At 31.5% G+C, this 22,830-nt stretch overlaps 2 protein-coding genes across 5 annotated transcripts in view; one reads left to right on the top strand and one right to left on the bottom strand.

The window, feature by feature from the left end:
* Nucleotides 1-94: 94 nt before the first annotated feature.
* The window catches only part of LOC105148656 (LIM and SH3 domain protein F42H10.3), a 30,126-nt gene continuing 7,390 nt past the window's right edge, over nucleotides 95-22,830 (bottom strand). Inside the window, exons 2-6 of one of the 2 annotated variants that reach the window (XM_011060499.2) lie at nucleotides 18,361-18,455; nucleotides 4,942-5,213; nucleotides 3,863-4,066; nucleotides 2,735-2,889; nucleotides 95-2,497 (exon numbers count right to left, since the gene is read on the bottom strand). In XM_011060499.2, the coding sequence (XP_011058801.1) occupies nucleotides 2,318-2,497; nucleotides 2,735-2,889; nucleotides 3,863-4,066; nucleotides 4,942-5,213; nucleotides 18,361-18,455 (906 nt within the window). In that variant the 3' untranslated portion in view covers nucleotides 95-2,317. The remainder of the gene's footprint in view (nucleotides 2,498-2,734; nucleotides 2,890-3,862; nucleotides 4,067-4,941; nucleotides 5,214-18,360; nucleotides 18,456-22,830) is intronic. The other variant, XM_087403079.1, reaches the window with a different exon arrangement.
* LOC105148655 (uncharacterized) lies at nucleotides 5,220-15,750 on the top strand. Of its 3 annotated transcripts, XM_087403081.1 has the most exons (3): nucleotides 5,220-10,367; nucleotides 10,919-11,236; nucleotides 12,284-12,584. In XM_087403081.1, exons 2-3 carry the CDS (start codon nucleotides 10,941-10,943, stop codon nucleotides 12,414-12,416), a joined length of 429 nt encoding a protein of 142 aa, XP_087259207.1. In that variant the 5' UTR covers nucleotides 5,220-10,367; nucleotides 10,919-10,940; the 3' UTR covers nucleotides 12,417-12,584. The 3 variants fall into 3 exon arrangements, 2 of the variants coding, with proteins under 2 accessions (XP_087259207.1, XP_011058800.2); XR_015544152.1 differs by lacking the exon at nucleotides 12,284-12,584 and adding an exon at nucleotides 15,682-15,750 and having other exon boundaries at nucleotides 5,220-11,236; XM_011060498.2 differs by having other exon boundaries at nucleotides 5,220-11,236.

Here is a 22,830-nt window from a genome sequence, read left to right as displayed (position 1 = left end):
AAATTATACAAACGGTGATAAAAAATGATACATGTCTTTGCGACTTGTTTCTTTAAGAATGAAAACTAGGAATTTTTCAAAATGAAGAAAGGAATTTCATCGATTAAAAAAAGTGCAATTACCAATAATGAACCATAGATTTACATAACATACATATTCATTATTTATGATTTGCTATGATAATATAATATTTGTCTAAACACAACGCTAACATATATTTCTGTATCTTGCAATTAAAATATGAAATCCTCTTATCAGCGATCTAATAATTACAAGAGTGCTACGTAACATGTTTCCAAAAATATCCATTCTCTTAGTTCGTAAAGAAGGTCAAACGACATCACGTGTAATTCACAGATAACACTTATATAACTTTTACATGCTTCATTAATCTGTACAGTTCCATCGGACGTCGTTCCATAATATAATCTGCCTATTCAAGTAAATGGGATGTACATACATTTCTGAGGAACCAGTTTGACATTTATAATTTAAAAATGTAATAACATTGTAAGACACTAAAAAGCACTTTGTGATAGTAAACATTACATTCTATCAACGATCAATTTAATTTATTACTACACGATAACAAACAATGAACCAAATTTATTTTAGAAGATTTAATAGTCATGTTAGCCAACACGAATAATACTGCGCTTTTCAAATATAAATTTCACAAAAAGAGCTTGACATTAAAATAAACTAAATATCAAATTTTTTCTATCAAAAATTTTATAATAAATTAAAAATATTATTCGTATAACCTCAGAATCGCCGAATAATAAAATAACTTACATCAACAACGTAAATGCAATTTTGGAAATGAGAAATGTGAAGCATGTGTGTGTGTGTGTGTGTGTGTGTGTGTGTGTGTGTGTGTGGGCGCGCGCGCGCGCGCGTGTGGACCATACGAAATAAAACTTAAACACTACGAAATAAAATATTGGTTAATTAATTTATATTAATATCGTTAATTAAAAATCAGTAACGGTACGTAACGATAATTTTCATGTTTTATTAAAAAAGTAGGCAAGTGTCAGCATCTTTCGCGTCAATTATCTTCCTTATTATTTTAATTTAATTGCTTTATCTTTAGAAAGAAAGGCATTATTTGTATCAATTATTTTTTCACATTAAATCAAGCTATATTAATGCGGCAAGTAAAAATTTGTTGATATTTCTTTAATCCTACATCGATGCACTTTTTCATCTTACATTATGATAACAAGTCCATACCGCAACTAATTAGCAGTCTATACGTATAAGGCACATTGCATTATTTTTTTTCGAATATAAGGGAAGATTTTGTCTTACGTTTCGTTATTAGAAAAAAATTTAGATATGACTAAAATACTTTTATGAACATCTCCGGAAAAATTTGAAGAGGTATATTAAAGACAAGAATATATTATAGAATAATACAATACATATAATAATATTAAGAATAGTAAATATAAATGCAAAATGGTCGAAACATAAAAATCTGCCTAATTGATGCTAATGTGTTAGTCAGAGTTTATATTGAATAACAAGTAACATAAAATTCTCGTCAATAAAAATAACAATTATCAGAAAAAGGGCTCGTAAAGAATCGTTAATTGAACCAAATTATTTTTTCTTGATATTTATATTCTAATTGTATAATGTAGACTCTAAAAAGATATAGAAACGGAGGAATAATAATAACTGTACGTAATAGCAAAAAAGAAATGTAAGTGACGCTTTACAGAAAACTGTATTCATGGAAGATATATCTTATACTTAATTCGTCTTAATTGTTGATTAAGGCTTATGTCACTTCACAAGCTGTCAGAATTTTAATTGTAATCGACACAATTTATCGCAGTGTGTGTTTGGTCCCATCATGGAATTCTAACATATGAAGTTATATATTGTCATCTAGAAGCTGAGAATACTCAACTTGGATACTCATGAAACACGTTTCTGAGCATTTATAAAATTAATTTCGACATTTTATTTCTTTTATCAACATATTTTAGAATACTTTATCCAAATATATGTCAATTGATATCGAGATAAAATTTCAAATTTATATCAAAATATCAAGATTCTTAATAAAAAAAGTCTTTAATTGTTAAAATATCTAATTATCTGGTTTTCTAAGATGACAGTGCGCCGTTTCGATCAAACTTTATTCCGGCCGAATAATAAGAGCCGAGTAGAAGCGCTCGAGTATTGTATCACGTAATTTTTTTTAACGTCGTCTCTTTCTTCGGCAAAACGCGCCCTAATTAAGCGCCCTGATCGAAGTGACGACAACAGTTAGCAAATAGAAGCTCGACATGAGAAAGAACGTTTAAATCTGCGCCGGTTCGACATAATTAGCGGGTAGCATGCCGTGTCGTCCCGTACGCTGCACCAATCCAGTCATCCAACCCTCATCGACAGCTGTGCAGTTGACAATTAAATCACCGTCGCAGAAGCTCACCTCATCGAGATCTTGCGCATCGTAGTCATACATCGCTCTGTACACTCTCTGTGAAAAATACATCTTTATAGAAAAAAAAGATACGTAGAACATCCATGCTATACACATTTTTTTACTTATGCTTTTTGTCACAATAATTTAAGAAGCTCATTTAAGAAGTGTAATTTGTAAGATTGTAAACTCTTTCCATGAAATCTTTCTTAAATTAGCAGACATAAGTTTATATTACAAATAAGTCATAAGAGACAACACAATGCGACAATAAGTAATAAAAAAGATATTTACTCCGATGTTAGAGGGCGGTGGCGGTGATTGATGTTGAGGTTGATGTTGATGCTGATTATTGTTTATCGTTGTAGCCGGCGTTAACGATCCGTAATATTCATTCACTGGATCGATGTCAGCAACCGAGCCAATTTTTCGTGTCGGTGGATTCGTCACTGCAAACACATCGAACTTTTATGAGCGACGTATAACTTACAACTTTCTACATTTGTATACTCTATTAGAAACGTTAATAATTCGTTCTGTAATAAACACCCTTTTGTTCTCCAGTTAGTAACAATTGTTACTTGGTGCGATCCTGTGATCTGCCACATGAATTATTCCGTGGGTTCAGCAAGGAGCGAACACGGAACCGCAGAATGAGAAACATTAAACAAAGACGATTACACTTTCTATTTTCCCAACGAGGTGCACGCGGTGATGTCGCAACGATTAATTCCAGTGCAAATTGCTTCGATAATTTGTCTTTGTGATGAATCATGTGTGACGACGATAAAAGCATAATGATGCGAGCGTTTAAGTCTGACGAGCGACAATAATGCTTTAGGCGATTTCACGATCGTAATATAAGTCTGGCGTTACAATAGGAATAGCTAAGCGTTTGTCTTCCTAAAATTATCTTTCTAAACAAAAATTCGATTAAAGCACGATCTATTGAAACCTATTATCCAGAGACACGAATTCTATCCCACGTGATCATAAAATAGGCTGCAGATGCGACCTCGGGTAAAAATACATCGCAATAAAAAATATACATTATTAAAATTTTTTCTTCGTTTCTATCTTCCACGAATCTTAATTATTAAGATACAGCCATACAGACTTCTGATATAACTATGAATGTATAATCATTTGCGGACGTAAATAATACAAACCTCAAATATCGAACCGATCGTAAATATTAATCGTATTAAAATTCAGATACCAAGAATAATGTTACGTATTAAATATGCAAATCACAATCCATACAATAATAAAAATATTAATAATATTAATGTTATACAATATTACATAATCTTTCTACAAGTTATTCAAATTATTCTATATTATAATAATACAGTCATGCGACGTCTCTCTCTACATAGCGAAAGGTTGCTGCAACGATTGTAGCCGCGAAGGTAAACGCACCTGGTCCCTTGTCGCTCGTATAAATGACTGTGGTAGCAGCTTGCCTTGCGGAATAGGGACTCGGCCTCGCTTCGCTAAGGGGATCGTAATCGGCGATCCTACCTGGTGTCCTCTGTACCGGTGAATTCGCCGTCCTTGCAGGCGGCGGATTGGCGTTTATGCTCGACGCAGGTGCGATCGTACCGTCTGTGTACTCTACGTACTCTATATCAACAATGCACGAAAAAGACTAGCGATACATTCAATAGAAGCATCCTGCGATCTGCCCACCATGAACGATATTATGTGAGTGTGTAATGAATCATGAATATGGAAAAAAATAATGTAGTAAGAATATAAATTTTGTCTGAATTTCACGCCGTCGTTTTGGTGGATTGATTGTAGCAATACGTGTGTATTCATGATTATGTTATTTTTAATACATAATTTTGTAAATGAAATGCAAACAAATAGTACACAACAAATTCACGAATACTGATACATACATAATGTATAATCTGCAATTTGATGATTAGATACTGTTATGTAAATCGTCGTTAATTAACAGTTGAGATGTTAAAAATTGAACATGTAATTCTATTATTATTAAGATTAAAATCGTATACATATATATATATATATATATATATATATATATAATTATTAACAGAAAGTAATTTAAGACAAAATGTTAGATAATAATTTATTTAAGAAATTGTATAAGTTATAATTGTTATAAAACACATTGATATACATAAACACAAATAAAAAAGAATTCCCAAAAAATTTACAAATTTATGTTTAGATTATCCCCAATAATTTAATCAAATCACAAATTACGTCAATAGCATTTTTCCAATGTTAGTCCGTTAAAAATCATTCAATAAATTTTATTGTAACAAACATGATATTTTTAGTTTGGCAATAAAGTTTTACACGCTTATTGTTATAATTTTAAAACGATACAGCAACAAAATAATAAAAATCGTAAAAATATATATAATTATATTTCCCATTTTATTATGCATGAACTAAAAAAATATAATATCATAATAGAAAAAAACCGTTATGTGCAAACACCGTCAGAGTTTATCACCTACCTATTTGCTCGCCATTTTCTCCGGTCATTGTCCTCTTTTGCTCCATGATCGCCTTCTTCTCAAGTTCGCCGTGATAAGCGACATTCGAGATGATTTTGCTGTTCTGTTTAATTCTGAGAGTCTCCGGATCGTCCGCCACTTGCGTAAATTTCCCCTTCGCCTTTTCGAACTCGGCATGATACTTAACGTTACTCTGTATCTTCGTGTTCTCCGCGATACGCTTCAGCTCCGGTGTCTCCGCCATCGTGGTGGCTTTGGCTTTTGGTATGTGCCTGCCAAAAAAGAAAAAAAGTGAAAAAATTTTACCGTTAACGATATTGTTGTAAGAAATTATCTATCCAAAGAGCGAGGATTCATTCATGAAGCATTTAAACTCGTGCAAGATGAGCAAGTCACTTCGAGTTTAAAGCACCATTTCGCAACACCCGGTACACACGTCGTATTTCACATGAGTTTCAGTTTCGCATTTCTCTCTCTCTCTCTCTCTCTTTCTTTTTAACGAGAATATCTCGCATATACAAGTCTCTCGCATTATTTTACACGGATTCCCTCGGGGCGACTTCCTACACAAAGGAAACGTATAAGTTCGCTGACTAATGCAAGTTCCAAGTGAACGACAAGCGGTCAATGACGTCAGTCTTATCGTGAGCATCCTTCGCGTAGTACGTCGATTATAATAGTTCAATTATAGGTACGGATAAAAATAACTTACATTCGTCGATGTCACAATTACGCAATTGTGTGTGACATTGAATTTCGAAAAATCCGAATTTCCTACATCATATACGACGTACAAAATGCGTGTGATGCACCGGTGTCTCATATGATAACGATATTTGCATTCCTGTTATTATCACTACACTATGAAACAGCGTTATCTACAACTGCATACTACAAATGTCTGCCCGGAATTAAATAAAACTTATATTCTAAATTTGTACACACACACACACACACACACACACACACACACACACACACACACACACACACACACACACATATATAATGTATGAACTTTTAATTAGAAATGTATGTATAAATATATGACCTTTTAATTAGACAATTTTCAAATTAGTTTAATCTATTATCTTTCTCTAGAGGAAAAATTTTAGTCTCAAAAATTTGTAATTTATTATTCAAATTATTATTTAAACAATTGTATTACATCTTTCGTTTGAATTTTAGTTGTTTTGTATTTTAGTATTAATATTAATTATAATAGTAGTATATATACATTAATGAAATGTATATGTAATACTCTAGGTGACAAGATATATCTAATTGCAACAATTCTAAGTTACATTGCTCGATAAATAATTATTACTTGACTATTTGACATTCTGGACAAGCAGTACGTGACGTAATCATAATTATTAATTAGACGGGCAAAAAAGGTGCCTAGTTTTAATTATGACGCGATTAACACATCTCAGCGAATTGAGCGTGTATAAGCTGCTATTTTAAGCAGATTATTCGCTTCGTATGCGTAAAACGCTTTTTGCTGTGCATGACGCGTGTTAACGTAAAATAAGGATAATTATTAATCAATCGGTAACCGGGTGAGCCGAGTGAAATTCGATAGAAACCTCCTGGTTAGGAACTCGACCGATTTAATCACAGGCAACTATCCTGTGCTTATTTAACGAGATAGAAATCAGTGCGTGAACGCATAACGATACGTGCGCCTACAGTAAATGACACGCGTGAGAATGCAATTTCAGTGATATGCATGAATGTATCGACAGTATCGTATTGCGCATTAAAAAATGCCGGTACTGTCGCAATTAAGGAAACGCTTAGCATTGTGTTGATAATTGAAAAAAATTCCGGTACATTAACCCGTTACCTGTTGCAACTTTCTATATATATTTTATCACGTTTTATAATATATACTAAAAATGCATATATGTACGTAAAACTTATAATTTTTAATTTATTATTTTTTACGTAAAAATATTTTTCATATTACAAATTAAATGAGACTCCAAAACTATTCTTTTTCTTTAAATAAATCTATTCTTAGTAACTACTATTTTTTATGATGTTAATTAATCGTATTTTGGACAATGTGTCTGAAATGATTATCGAAAGTAAATTGTATAAATCGTATAACGCGCGAGAATTAATCGTACATAAAACGCAATCGAGATTTGTGTCACGACTTCGTTTCCCATATACGGGCCGCGTTGTCTGACCCGGTAATTGTGTCACGCGATTACGTAATACTCCGGCGTACCGTACACGAATAATAGGCATGCACTCTTGACTCTTTGTTCAAAGAAGACGAGGGATAGGCATTGTTACGTGCCCAGGGAGGAAGAATTATCTTGTCGACCGATGCGCATCCGAGTTCCTTGAATTTAGCGTGGAAAAAGAGGAAGTTCACTAAAAATAACGTTGAGAACGGCCACAAACGAAAGAAAATTGGAAAACAACGCGGCCCGTGTCTTCTCGTGCGACTCTGTTGCATGTTTCCAATTGTTGTACATACGGCAAATACGGATAATAATATAATAGATAAATATGAGATAAAAATCATACGTACCTCGCAATTTTTCAGATAGCTCAATGAAAATTTAAATATGATATAGAGTTATAATTAAAGATTGGTCAATGGAATAAAAATGCATTAGCTTCTAAATGTTAAATATTCTACGTCATTATCACGTTTAATAAAAATAAGATTTTTGTAAGAATGAAACTACTTGCGAAATATTAATAATTAAAATTTATGATTTAATATATGCGCCTAAATCCTATCATATAATAACGATAAAAGAAATTTCTTTTAAGATCTTCAATAAAAATTTATAAATATGTATGAGAGACTGTATGATTTTTTCCCAGAGATTGACTCTACGGACTATACGACTACGATTAATACGCAACGAAGTGATTCATCGAATCATTTAACCACTACGTATATGTACGATGACTAATCTCTTAACAAACGCTTGTCTACGTACTATGATATACGTCCGCAATATTGTATTTATCGAATTTTTTTGACGCGCACTCAGGACGTATTTTACAATTAAGTAGAAAATGTGGGTTTGCCAACATAATACATAGCGCGAATAAAATAACAAGCATTTCATCAGAGCATAAATTTAAAATAATTAAATCACTCGTAAGATCTCATGACGCATCTAATATGCAATACAATAAATATTCATTTAAAAAATGATCTATGTTACACAACATATGTGGCCGAATTTAATGCGATGATGTATAACAATTATATAGCCTTTAGAGAATACAAACAAAATTTAAGTTAATATTTATCGATGGTATTGTAAATACTAATTAAATTACGGAGCGACAGAAATTTAGGTATGTATACCTTTCTCTCATATTTTATTGTTCTTCAGATTACTTAACTGCGTCACGCGATACTGCATGCCTGGTTTATCGAATACTATATATGGAAGTGTCACCAATGTATTGAAAAGGATAACATCTGTTGCACCTGGTTATCACACCGGTCAAATAGCAGCAGTGAGACAGTACTGATAAATAACAGCCAAGAATCATAATACCGCTTGATAAACGAATATTTAAACATGCACTTTACTATACATATTAAACACATTAGTTACATTAGCAATAAAGTTTAAAGACTCATCCAATCTGATAATATGAATAAATTTAAACATCGAATATTTTATGATTTATGAAGTTCTTTATGTAAATTCGTCTTCTTTCTTAAAATACTTATATAACCAATTTTTTTTTTACTGAATCATCTAGAATTATTTAGAATCTCAAAATTTTATTGTATTAATTTATTTTATAATTATTTATCAAGTTTCTTAAATATAAAATCATTTTTTCCTAATTTTCTTTTAATATATCTGCCGAGTTATTAACGCATACATTTATGCCATTAATAGATTTTTCGAGAGTTGAAATTTAATATTAATTGAGTAAGCAAAAGGTAGTATAAAAGAAGGGCAAAGAGCCAATGACGTATATAAAAAATTATAATTCAGATAAGAAAACTCAATACAAAAATAATAAAAATACAATAAAATAAAACAAACGTTTCAACTCCAATTGAGTCATTTTCAATGCCATCATACAATAATATAAATGTCGTTCTAAATTAAAAATTAATACATAATCTTACAATATTCTTAAAATTCCTTAACAAAAAATTCTTTCCTCTTTCCGTGTAATACGCTGTGAGTCATTTTTATTAAGAATTAACAAAGTCATAAGAAAGTTCTGGAAAAGTAACCGTAAACAAAAAGAATCAATATTAAATACGTCGATGATATTATCTTAGCCACTCCTTCTGAAAGTATTTATGATATTTTGGATGTTTTCAATTCATTACTAGATTACAGTTCACCATGGAGATAGGTGATGGATGATGGTAGAATAAGTTATTTAGATACGATGGTAATTATCGATGAACGTAATCTCATTTTTTATGTATACTGTAAAGCAACCTTTCCCGGCAGATTTCTTAATTTCCACTCACACCACCCACTTTGTCATAAAAGAGGTATGATTTATGGAGTCGTGGATAAGATATTTTGTTTGTGTCATCCGAAATTCCAACAAAATAATTTGATTGACGCTATTAAGATTTTTTTACAGAATGGATATCCGTTAAGTTTTATTTTTTCGACCATTCATAATAGAATAAAATATCACATTAATAAGTTTAATAATTTAAATAAGAATAAGGATGATACTGGGAGAAGGTTCTTTACGATTCCATATGTTAATACGATATCCGAAAGATTTATACCTATTGTCAATATGCTTAATTATAAATTGGCTTTTACTATTCCTAATACATTGAGAAGTTTTATAAGGAGAGGAAAGGATGATTTGGAACACGTTCAGAGTGAAAATGTGGTTTATAGAATATCCTGTGAGGATTGTGATGCCAGTTATGTTGGCCAAACTAAAAGACAATTAAAGACCAGATTGCATGAACATGTTTCTGATATCAATATAAGTTCAAAATCTCCATCAGTGATTTCCAACCATCGTATGGTGGAGAATCATAACTTTAAATGGGATAAAGTGGAAATATTGGATATAGAGCCTTCATACAACAAAAGGTTGATATCAGAAATGGTTCATATTAAAAAATAGAAGCATGGGATTAATAGACAAAATGACACGGAGTCTTTGCCGGATTTGTATTCTGACATTATACATTCTCTTTCTCCTTTCTAACATCTTCTATCCTTTTCCTCCTATTTTTCCGTTTTGCGTTCTCGATAATGTTTTTCTGTTTGACATTTCGTTTTGTGACATCGTTTAAGTCAGATGCTCGTTATCTTTGCGAATTTGCTTTAATAACCTATTAAATTAAAAAGACTTTTTTACTGTACCACAAAATGGACTACATTTTACATTTTTTTCTCGTTGTGTATTATGGGACTTTTAACAGATTTACTAAGGTATATCATCATATTTTTAATTTTTATGTGATTAATATTGATTCTTTTTGTTTACGGTTACTTTTCCAGAACTTTCTTATGACTTTGTTAATTCTTGATAAAAATGACTCACAGCGTATTACACAGAAAGAGGAAAGAATTTTTTGTTAAGGAATTTTAAGAATATTGTAAGATTATGTATTAATTTTTAATTTAGAACGACATTTATATTATTGTATGATGGCATTGAAAATGACTCAATTGGAGTTGAAACGTTTGTTTTATTTTATTGTATTTTTATTGTTTTTGTATTGAGTTTTCTTATCTGAATTATAATTTTTTATATACGTCATTGGCTCTTTGCCCTTCTTTTATACTACCTTTTGCTTATTACTACAGAGCCTTTTATATTACTTTTAATTAATTGAGTAAATTTAATATATTAAAATTGAAAATATATTTTATCTTTATATTCAAATCTTATTTATCCTTATTCGAAAACTAAGGATTTCTATGTCTAAATTATATACTATTGACCTTATATAAAGTTTCATAAAGTGTTTCTCTTTCAGTACAAACAGAGAAGTGGGATAAATGGCAGCAAATGCAAGACTCAAAACCACATTTCTCGTGAGAGTGATTACGTACAATATTACATCGATGCGCACAAAGTTCATGAAGTCTCGCGCAATGTTTCTTGCCACAGGAGAAATTTCAGGGCGGGTCTATTGGATTCCGTTACTGCGGTTAAATCTCAGATGGCTTCGGGACTTGCTGCACGTCAATCGTGACAACAAAGCGAAGCCGTACCTGTGTCCGCATTCTAGAAATTCTCACGAAGGTCGACACAAAGAGCAGAAAACGCCCGAAAAAGATGCGCATTACAAATTGTAAGCCTTGTAAAAGTATCATAATGTTTGTTCTTTTCTAATCCTCTTATTACATCTCTAAAAAAAATATTTTTTAAATACAAAAACATATATATATATATATATATATATATATTTATATCGTATATATATATATGTTTTTCTTTAAATACACAGTATATACGGCTCTTTAAATAATTTAAATATATATAAAATATTTTACATAATTATTTATATTATTTTATGTTATAATAATTTATATAATCAAACAATAAAATTAAATAATCACAAAAAAAGAACGTAAATTTAACTGATGTTGGCGAAATTAGGCGTTTGTTTGTGGTCTACAATTTATTCGATAAAGAAATGTAACTCATATCATAATCGGCAATTATTTTGTAATTTAATTAACTTACAGAAAATTATACGCTTCTCCAGGTATAATATGAGTTAGCTATCCTACTTACAAATGTTAACCTTTCAATAGAGATATTATTTTCTCAACAAAAAACTGCCTCACGAAAGTTCAAGGTACTTTTTTTACTCTTGACGTAAAACAATGAAACTGTTTAGAATTTTTTTTTCTCTGACAATATTTAATATATATAAGGATATATAAATTATAAAGATCGCATATTACGAATCTCTACTTTCAAGATTACTTCTCAACGTAACACGATGCTCGGCGTTTTGCATTACTCAGTCTAGTAAAAAAGAGAAGGCTGTCGTGTTGAAAAGAATCTAGCGACTCTCCCTTTCCAACGTAATAACGCGAATCTCATGCAAGTACTTAATTTATGCAAAGTTTTACGCACTCACTTTCGATATCGTGCTGGAAACTTACATGCTACTCATTTCGCATAAATCGCACGTTGTGTATGTTACGCAGAGGAGATAAATACCGGATGCAAATGCGTTCGTAGTGATTTGCTTTTAATCGCGGATTTCCACCGTGAGCGATGGAAATCGGTGCGTAAGGTGCGTAAGGAACGTTGTTCCGTGCACATAGATATGAACTTCGCATAATAATATAATATAATGTGCAACAAAAATTTCATACGCCCGCAGTGACAGCGGGGTCCAGAGGTGGATGCATTGTGGGACAAGGTCGGTTCACCGTAACATGCAGACAGGCCACGCTAGGCTGGGCACCCCTTTACGACTAGCTGTTAAATTGTTCGAAGCTAAAAGTACGACGTGACAGGCGGCGGCGTTTCCTGTTCCATCTGCTCGCCGTCGAGGCAAACGACTGCCAAATGAGATTCGGCATGGGCACGTTTATGCATTGCATTGCACTTTGTTAAAACCAGTCACCTTACTTACCCAAATATATTATTCAAATATTCTAACCAAAATGTAAAAATATAATAAATGTGTTGAACAACAAATTCAAATATATATATATATATATATATATATATATATATATATTTTTTTTTTTTTCAAATAAATACTTTCAAAATCCATTACACAAAAATATAAAAACATGTAGATAAAATGTAGAAATAAAGTAAAAAAGATATATATATGCATCAGAAAAGAAAATCAAACGATACAAAAAACAGTAGATTAAAAATAATTTAAAAAATAATAAATGATAACAGTTAAAGTTAAAGTAGATATTTTGATAAAAAATATTGGATTACAAAAATTCCTGATGAAATGCCAAATAAAATATAATCCTTTCGAAAGCGAAAAATGATCTCTTTTTTTTAGTATCAAAAAAAGTAATGAAGCAGCAATATTTTGTTGCAGGAAGTTCACTGCAGGAACTCGAATATATTTTGGTGTCATACGATATCATGCGAGTTTAGATTAAGCTGACAGAAATACTGAAATATGAAATTCGCGAAAAGCAGTTTTGTCACAACAATAACAATACAAAATGATGTAGCAATTTTTTATATATTCTAAATCACATGGTTAATTTAGCAAAGTTTCGTAATTATAAAAATATAAAGCGATTTAAACGTGACTGTACATATAAAAAACAATTTGCCTTTTCTTCAAAATTAATGCACGCGCTAGATTAAAAAATAAATGTATAATTTATTTTCTGTTCACATCAATAAATTCAATGTAATCTTTTTCCTTTTATGAATTAAGGCAAATGTTACTAATCTGTAGTTAAATATACATATAGAATTGCCGTGTGATTTAAGTGCATCCACTAAATAGAAATGATTATCGTCGAAGGAAGTGAATCATTCACGGTGAACCAACAACAGTCATGGATGATATCATTCGTACTTTATTAAAATTTGGGAAGACGTGACTACATATAAAAATAATATACAATGCGAAAAAGATGAGAAGAAAATATATTATACAACGAAAAAAGAATACCTGCTAATCAACAGAATGTCTGAAGAAAAATCGCGCTTTTTCTAAAATATAAATTTTTTGACAAATGAGTCAATGCTTTTAATAAAAAAGTTGATCGAAATTTGTTTGCATAAATGTTTCATTTTTAACACATCTGGAAAAAATATAGGCTTGGAATAGAAAAATTCTATTTAAAGAAAGTATACTTTTGTATTCGCGCCCACGATATAGCAAAACTAAAGTACAAAGAAGGGACGCAAATATGAAGAAAAGACAGACTGAAAAAAAATGCACAAGCAGGTCTCCACACGTGTTCTCTTTTACTATCCGGTAGAGCGCTTAATTCGACGTATATGTATAGCCTGTCGGCGAGACATGCATATATATCTAAGAGAGTCCAGAACATGTGTTTTAATCGTATAACGTTATATCCGTGAAGGAATCACTTTACTTAATTCGCAATACCCGTCTTTGAAAACCCTAAATCGAACGATGTGCAGAAACAAAATTTTTAATTAGTCTCAAATCACACTCGACTGCACTCGTAACGAATAGTTTTGAGTAAAGGGAGAAAAAAAAATATGTACGTGAATATAAGAATTAACCAGATGTAGTAAAAATGCTTACAATTATCATTTAATGCTCAACATTGTTAAATTATGCTGCCATAGTAATTACAGCTATTAAACTGATTATATCTAGTAGTTGCATTATATAAAAATACTCAATTTATAAAATTTAATATTTTGTGAATGTACAAAAATACTTTTAAATTGTTAAATGTTTTATAAATATTTTATTAAAATGGCATATATTTGAAATAACGCAAGGCACGATTGTAAATTCTCTCTCTAAATTCTTTGAAGTGAAAATTGAAATCTCACTGTAAAGAGTAAATGAAAATTGAGCTAGCTTTTTGAAAATGTGGCTCAATTTTCAATCTTTAAGAGTGAGATTTCAATCTTCGAAGTGAGATTCACTCAAAGTTTCAGAGAGTAAAAATTTACTTTATTAAATGATTTAATCACTATTATATTTGAGAATGTATTACACGTACGTATTTTTAAAAAAAATTAAAAAAAGTATGAAAATATCACTGGTTTTTTTATATTATATTTGGAAGTAATGTAAAAAAAATAGCGATTCAGAATCTGGATAAAAAATTATTTCAATAAAAAACTTGCTTTTAAAAAATAAATAAGATAAACGAAAATATTTTCATTTTAATTATATTATTGAATAAATATTGATCCAAATAAACTGTCTCATACGCAACAATTCATTTTTATAAGTATAAATTTTCAATTTCAGTTTATAATATTGTACTTTAAAACTAGTGCAGAGGAAAATAACTATACAACTGCATAGAATGTGAGAGTAAAAATAAATTGAGAATGAATTAAGATTGGCTCGCATAGGGGCAAGATAATGAGCAAGAAAGATAAAATTATAGCATAAGGGAGAGATATAAGGAGGAAACAGACGAATGAATGAATCTCGCAGCTCACACGTGTTCGGTTTTACTTATTCAGTACATCGTCTGATTTGACACGCATCGCTGATACATATCCCGCTTGTTGTACGCGGAATACAAAATTCTTTCGATGAGACATTATCCGCATAGTGTCGTTGACTTCGTGCCCATTTTTTTAAATCAATTTCAACGAAGACAAATGCCTCGAGCAGATAATAAATGCGACTTTACGTCAAGTAAGCAACTTTCTAAGCGATAAAATGTAACGACCGTCTATGTGAGATGCTTAAAATGAGATATAATAGGTCCAAGTAAATTATCGAAAAGTCATATCTTTCGAATAAACGTTCATAGCTTGAAATTTCATAATTTAATAACATAACGTGTAATTTGCGTGATAAATCACAGTGTGTTTACTTTAAAGTTGAAATTTTATTTCATATTTTAAAACGTGATTAATGTAAAATGTGATGAAATGTGATAAAACGTGTACATGTGATATATATTTAAATGTTAAAAAGCAGAAACTCTGTTTCGAAATTCCTGAATAAAACTTGCAATAATTTATCAAATTAATTTTAAATTGTAAGTAGTTGTATCCTGTTTAGTGATCTTTTAACATTTATGACAACTCTGTGATCAATCAAATACTTTTCTCCATTTGTAGTTTACGCATTCGTGTTCTCCTTTTGTGAACGTATTGGATGACGCTTTCTCAGCAAGAAAAGGATTGGAGCGTCTCGAACGAATTACTTGTCATTACGAAGCATATTATATGCCATATAAGTGCTGAAGAGAAGTCCGTACGTAAGAAGAGAGAAATGCAGATTCGAATCGCGACTCAGAGATTTCGTCATCGCGATGCACAACCGGAATACTGTACGAGTCACGGACGTATCTCTTGGTGCAACGTGGCATACCGATATGAGAAGACGAAGACGCACAGAGAAAACCATAGTGCATTTGATTATCATCAACAATAAATTGAATTACAAAGATTGAGACACATAAGAAATTAATTAAATAAATACAAGTGATCTTCTAACGCGTTATCAAAATAATTTAAACTCTATCACAATCACAAAGGAAGATCGATTATCTAAAAAATATAACATAATTATTTGGAATTTTTGTAAATTTGATTTATAAATTTTATCTTAAAAAATGTCTGTTAGAGCAATGTTTATTTTTATTTATAATGTAAGTATAATAAAAAAGATAGTTCCGTTAACGAATCAAACGGTATAAAAAAATTGATAAAAAGATGTCAGGAGGTTATCGCAGGAAAACGTTAGAAACTTTTACACGCTTCCTCTCGGGATCTCCCATTGTACAAAAATAGTACAATTAATATCCGTCGGGGTCACGAAATTAACCTCAACGCAAAGTTACTTTCGTTGTGTCGCCCGACGATTCTAATTATTTTCAAATCCTGATGAATGTCTTACACTTGACACGAAACTCGAAATCTTGATTAAGATAAGCATTATCGCTACGGTTTTCTTTACACATTTTTTCTTCGTATTATCTCATAAAACTTTCACACTTGAATCATGATTTTTCTTGCTTCATTCAAGATAGCACTTTGATTGCGACAGGAAAGTTAATTTATAATTATTACAGGTTTCATCGAAATAAGTAAAGAGCTGTTCGCAAGACGAAATCTTTTAGTCGCTATTAACGTAGTGATTACTTCAATACTTTGTCGTATTTCTCAAAATAAGCAGCGGCTTATTTTTTTTTTATCACGTTGAAGCAAAATAACGATGAGGAATATTTATCCATCATTCGATATTAATTAAAAGCTAATGTAGGTACAATCTTTCTGCTATACAAGTATACGTATGTATGTTTACACATCGTTATATCAAAACTATAAAATTAAGTGGAACAGGAATTCGCAATAGAACTGGTTTTCGTCGATCAATTATTACGTTGCTTTGATCAAGCATGATCTCTCTCAATCACACGACTCATTATATTCAATTTGAAATGCATTTTCCTGTTTAAAAATGCGTTTGAATTTATTTCTAATATAGATGGATATACGTTACGTGTATAAATACATGAATAAATACATCACCTAGAATTTTTAGTACTACTTTGATAGTCATCGTTAACAATTGAAAAAAATGTCGTGTAATGCATTCAAATTGAATTACCGCAGACGGTAACATATCGTCGCTTTCCAGTTTAATTCTTCATTCGAATAAAAGCGCGTTTAATTTGCGAGACGAGCAAACACGCGAAACGTCACTACGGAACGGAATAGTTGATTCTATGCGTAGAAAATGATATTTATTCTGCATGGCGATTTCATGCGAGCATTGTAAGCAGGATAGGCGAAGCGGAGCTTATGAGAAGCGTTATGCTACCGATGACAAACCGTATATTGCAAAAGGACACGCGCGTGTTTAAAAGTCCTCGCTGCGCCCGAAAGGAGGATCCTCCGGACGACAAACCGTATATTATCCTTATCGACCACGTGAATGCTCGGTCGTGCGCTTTCGCTGCGTCGACATGTCTGCAATGGTATACGTTTGACTATCGGAGATTCGCAATCGCGCGAACGGAAGAACGAGCGGCTATTTTCCTCTCGTATGCTCTTCTTACGGGTCTCCAGCCCGTTGTTCACCGGATATTAAACGTCGCGTTATTGCTATGCGTCTGTGCAGGTTCGAGGAGCCCTCGAGGCATGTGCGTGTGCCATTAGCATCGCTAACATCAATGTTGCATTTCCCTTCTCATGAGTGCCAAGCGTACTCACAACGTACAACGAAATAAAATTGCGCGTTTAAGAATCTTGAATAAATATTCCATGCATTGGATTCTACTCGAAGCTGCATGAAGACGACGTTTATGATGCTCAAAATGCGGGAAGAGAACAGCATGTTTCTTCTCAAGTCAGTAATTACGAAGATAATTCGTATATTCTTAATTAACGAAACAAGGACAGAAGTATAATATGCTGGACTGGTGAAATTGGAAATCAGTTCGAATTAAAATATCGTAAAACAATAATCATAAAATAAAACACATAAAAACAGTCAATATTAGCTCTCCAATGTAGAATGCAAAATAATCTTGTTCACTTTTTATGCTCTATTAAAGTTTTTCCAGGCCAGCAAGTGTTAAGTTACCGCGATTAACTTGGTTGCGTAAAACAGCTTATTATGGGACAGAAAAAAAGAGAACGCGACAAACAATCCGATTCGCAGACAGCAGTTTTCATGAGTCTTTTTATCTGCAATAAAATGGAACGCGAATTTCGTCAGAGGCATGAAAAGTATACGATCACGATAAATAAGAAATTAAATACCAAAACATGTATAACGTTGCTACTTACGCCTCGCAATATGGCTGTTTGTTGAAACCCTTGTACGTCCGCATATTCAGGGTCATACCGCAGCCCTGACACTTGAAACATAGCTTGTGCCATATCTGTAACAAGAAAACAATTGTTATTGACATTCCACGTCAATTTGCCAGGTTTATGCGATTGCATAATAAACATAGCGCGGAAAAAAGAAAAAAAATAAAACGCTTAGTATAATAAAAAACCTCTGAAATTTTAATCGGTATTAAACTTGATTCGTTGTAATACGAATCACAATCTGATACAATAGGTATTATTAGGTACAGCGCATTTCGTCATCAACTCTTTCGGTGGTTACATCAACAAGTGTTACAAACATGCTCTTCTATAAATATTAAAAGTTTATTTTCTACGAATCTTATTTCGATCGAGAAGTGTCCTACTTAATTTTCTTGCATATCTCTTTAGAACCTATATGCTTATAAATTATTTACTTTCACCAGGATAATTTCATCATAAATTTCATTGCACTACACTTGTGAGAAATAAACGTCAGCGATAAATAACGAATGATACTATTGGTGATGATAATATTACGGTACGACAATGATATCTCGCGGCCTTATTCGCAGTGTTATGAACTGTCAATATTTCATAATAATGATATCAATACTAAGGCAATCTAATATCTTATACAGATAATCATATGATGTTAACGAGGTGAAATTATCAGTTTTTTTTTCGCCGTAATCTCTCTCTCCTTGTTAATGAGATATTTTCAGTATTTAACCGCCGGAATTAATTACAAGTTAAGTATTCTGGAAGCGTATTCTTCTCTAAAAGAAGAAAATGGTTTAGTTGTCATAGAAGTAAGTTTCAGATCTGTTGAAAGTTTTCGTTAATTAGCGCATAGCAAATCGAAAGAAATGTTGGCCAAATTATTCATAAGCCAATTTTTTTTATAAACTTTCAAACATTAATGTCTGCATGCAATAACAAAAATCGTGTTTAAACAAAGTAAAATAATTAAAAATGTAAAAAATATATATATATATATATATATATATATATATAAAACAATATATTTTGACTTAATTTGCAGAGACATGAACCGATATGAAATATAATAGTTTAACAATAATCCAAGATAAAATTCTCTTGATGCTAAATAGCATTTATTAGAACCCTTTCATCTCAAAAAGGTTAAACGACATTTAGTTAGTTCTTGAAATTGCTCTCAACCCTGTCACATTATACTCGATATGTCATTGATAAATAAGATATATAGCTTTCATGATACAGTACAACGAGCATTAACCAAATAAGTACATCTGCTATAATCCGGCAGCTGTGCGTATCATCTTATAATCTTTCTCGCAAACACACACATTATGAAACACGTTAAGATTCTTCAGACTAGAATGGTAATGTGTATTACGGTAAAATTACTAATAGGAGTTCTCCTAATGCTTCTATAATTTAATCATAGATTTGGCAATATATCTCAAGATTATCTTTTTAACGAACTGAATATTAAGTATCGAATGACAAGAGTATCGTATATTATACTTCATTTAGCAATTAATATACAGCAATTCTACAATATATATTTTCATATTTTTCATTAAGTAGACTTGTAAAAATATTATTGTAAAAAAAACACAATATATTTCCTAATTTGCCATCGGAACTATTTATTTAAAAACATATATGTACCAAATATATTAGGTGTTGGAATTAATTCGTAGCGTTTTACAAGTGATGGGAAGTACTTTCATTAATGTATTTTTTAATGCTCATGTGAAATAAATAACATTCTTTCATTAAAAAACGCTACGAATTAATTCCAACACCTAATATATATATTTAATTTCAAGAATTTTACAATTTCTTATATTCCTTCGATAATTTTTTATATTCCTTCCTGTGTACACTATAGCTTCAAATTTATTAAAATACAAACAATAAAATAAGGCATTTCTCTTTTTTGTAGAAATATGGATTTAATTATCTGGAATAAGAAGCTAACCAACTGGACGAAGCACACATATGGCTTTATTCATCGCGTCAAGCCATATATTAGGTTAATCTATACAATCGAAGGTCGTAGTAGAATCGAGACCCTCGGCAATCGACAAGGCCGTTCTCAGGAATCGACAAAGGTTACAGATCGCTAGAGAATGTAGTCGATGACAGCCTGATCTTGATAGTCTCGAAATACGAGATGACTCATTACTATGAAATGAATCAACTGTGCAATTTATTTATTACATCCTACGTTGGAGAACGAAAAAACTAATAACTTTTAAATTATTAAATATCTTTTAATGCAACAGCAAAAAATAGATTAGATGTTGAATGCAATAAAAATATTACATAGATACATTTCAGAATTTTTTAGATTTCAAAGAGAAGTTACTTTGAGAAATACGCTCATTAACTATTCCCTTCTATACGTTTTACAATCGCCACAATAGCGTACAGTGTTCTCATAGGACTTCCTTCGTTGCAAAATAACATCTCAAGCAAGAAACTGAAGACACACCACAATGTGCTTTAACTATCCTTTCGAAAGTCACATATGTTAGAAAATAGTTGCAGGGACAAAAAGGAAGCGGATCCATAAAACAATCTTATGAGCTTTTAAAGTAATCTTCATGTGTACTAAAACAAAATTAGAATTATAAATATATAATTATAAACAATTCTTGAAAAAATATCTTAAAAAGAAGAAAATCATATTTCTTTTTATTAAGAAATATCAACGTAAAAATAATTTTTATTTAAAAAATCTCAATTGTGATTAATAATAATTTCGCGTTACCCTCAGCACTTATTTTAGCTGAAATAAAAAATGAATCAAGGCGGTAAACAAAAGCGCGATTTTAATTATATATTTCAAGATTGAAACGTCGCGAAGAATTTTGTCGAACACTTTCGCTCTGAATTTCTGTAAAACGTCAGCGATATATTAAATAAGAATAGATATATTAAATAAAATATTGTCGGTGTGGAATCTTTTTTTCTTTTTTAAAGTGCGGCACGTTTCAATTTCTAGACGGCGAGGTCACCGATGTCAATTCACAAGACAATGTCGGAATGCGGCTAATAATGAATGCAACGACACCTTATTTATATATATCGTACGATCGACAAAATACACATACATGCTGCAAGAAACACAACTGTATTGTTAGATAAGCATATATGCCTGTGGTTAGAAATTGATCTCATATTTTACCGTTCATGTTAAATATGTTGCAACGAAGTCTAAAGCCTTGTGTCCACGAAGCTAGAAATCGGTTCGAGATCTCAGACGGAGAAAGAATTAACGAACATTTGAACTATTCAGTCGCATAATCAATGTGTCAGTTGGTCAATTTTTACTTCAGTCAAGATTTCTCGGACCGATTTCTATCGTGGACTTAAGGCTTTATATAGTCTAGGAAAAAATCGCAGTATGCACTAAAGTTAATCATATAAGAGGAGCAAATAGATATGAAAATAAATTAAAGTTTACAGAAACGCATTTCAGATTGCACATACAAAATAATTCTATTATGATAAAAATAAAATTTTATGAATAAAGAATGATCAAATTATTTTGTACATTATCGTGCTGCAAACATATGTATATGGGTTTCCTTTTAATTTCCAAGATAATAATGTACAGAATTGTTCGACTGCACACAAATTCTGATAAGAAATCTGCATAGGGGGAATTACACTGTAGAACGGTATTTTCTTGATCAAGCACTTTCACCCGATTTCGGAATGTTTTTTACCTGTGTAAGACTCTTGTTTCGTAAGATATCTTATTTATAGTTGCCGTATACAGTGTCCTGGATTAAGAAGAGAGCGGTCAGCGTGCGGCAAAACCGCTTATACATCTTGAGTATGTTTGACGTTACGTGCGCGCGCGACGGCGCCATGGAATATGACCTTAATTATGTGCTTAGGTGAAAAGCGATTTAATGCTCCGATACGCATAAAACTTAAGAATTCGATAATTTGATCGCACTCGAGTGCTCTGTTACATTATTATTTATCGTTGATGACTTGCGATAAGATAGAATCAATGATTTGCCGCCAAGCAACACTCAGTACTCATTATATATAAAAAAAAAAATAGAAAATAATTACATAAGCAATTTATTCCTGAAAGATATTCTGCTGTATTATTTTTTTACATAAAATGTCGTTGTTAAATATTTATAGCAATTATTAAGAAACCAAGCAAATCACGAGTTGTTGAATAAAATTCGTTATATTAGAAATAAAGATTCATTAAAAAGAAAGGATTACATCAACAGTGCGGAAATACATTTTCGTCGAAAAGCCGAGGAAGAATGACGTTTAAATCGATACTATCGCCAAAAGTGAAAGTTCGGCTACGTGGTGAATTGTCGAGTAAGTGGCAATCGGTGGAACAATGACAACTGATCTCGCGTGCCTTTCTAACGAGTTGAATATTGAACGTTACATGACGAGTGCGATGCA

This window comes from Acromyrmex echinatior, chromosome 2 (assembly GCF_024713525.1).
Source record: "Acromyrmex echinatior isolate Ae372 chromosome 2, ASM2471352v2, whole genome shotgun sequence".
NCBI classification, from domain to species: domain Eukaryota; kingdom Metazoa; phylum Arthropoda; class Insecta; order Hymenoptera; family Formicidae; genus Acromyrmex; species Acromyrmex echinatior.
The sequence above is the reverse complement of the archived record's forward strand: the minus strand, read 5'-3'. Positions and strand labels throughout refer to the sequence as shown.

What these genes read in the sequence shown, in the direction of transcription:
- LOC105148655 (XM_087403081.1), top strand. Translation starts at nt 10,941, where the DNA reads ATGGCAGCAAATGCAAGACTCAAAACCACATTTCTCGTGAGAGTGATT. An exon ending in AAAGATGCGCATTACAAATT is followed by an intron (nt 11,237 to 12,283) that starts GTAAGCCTTGTA and finishes ATACGCCCGCAG; the next exon opens with TGACAGCGGGGTCCAGAGGT.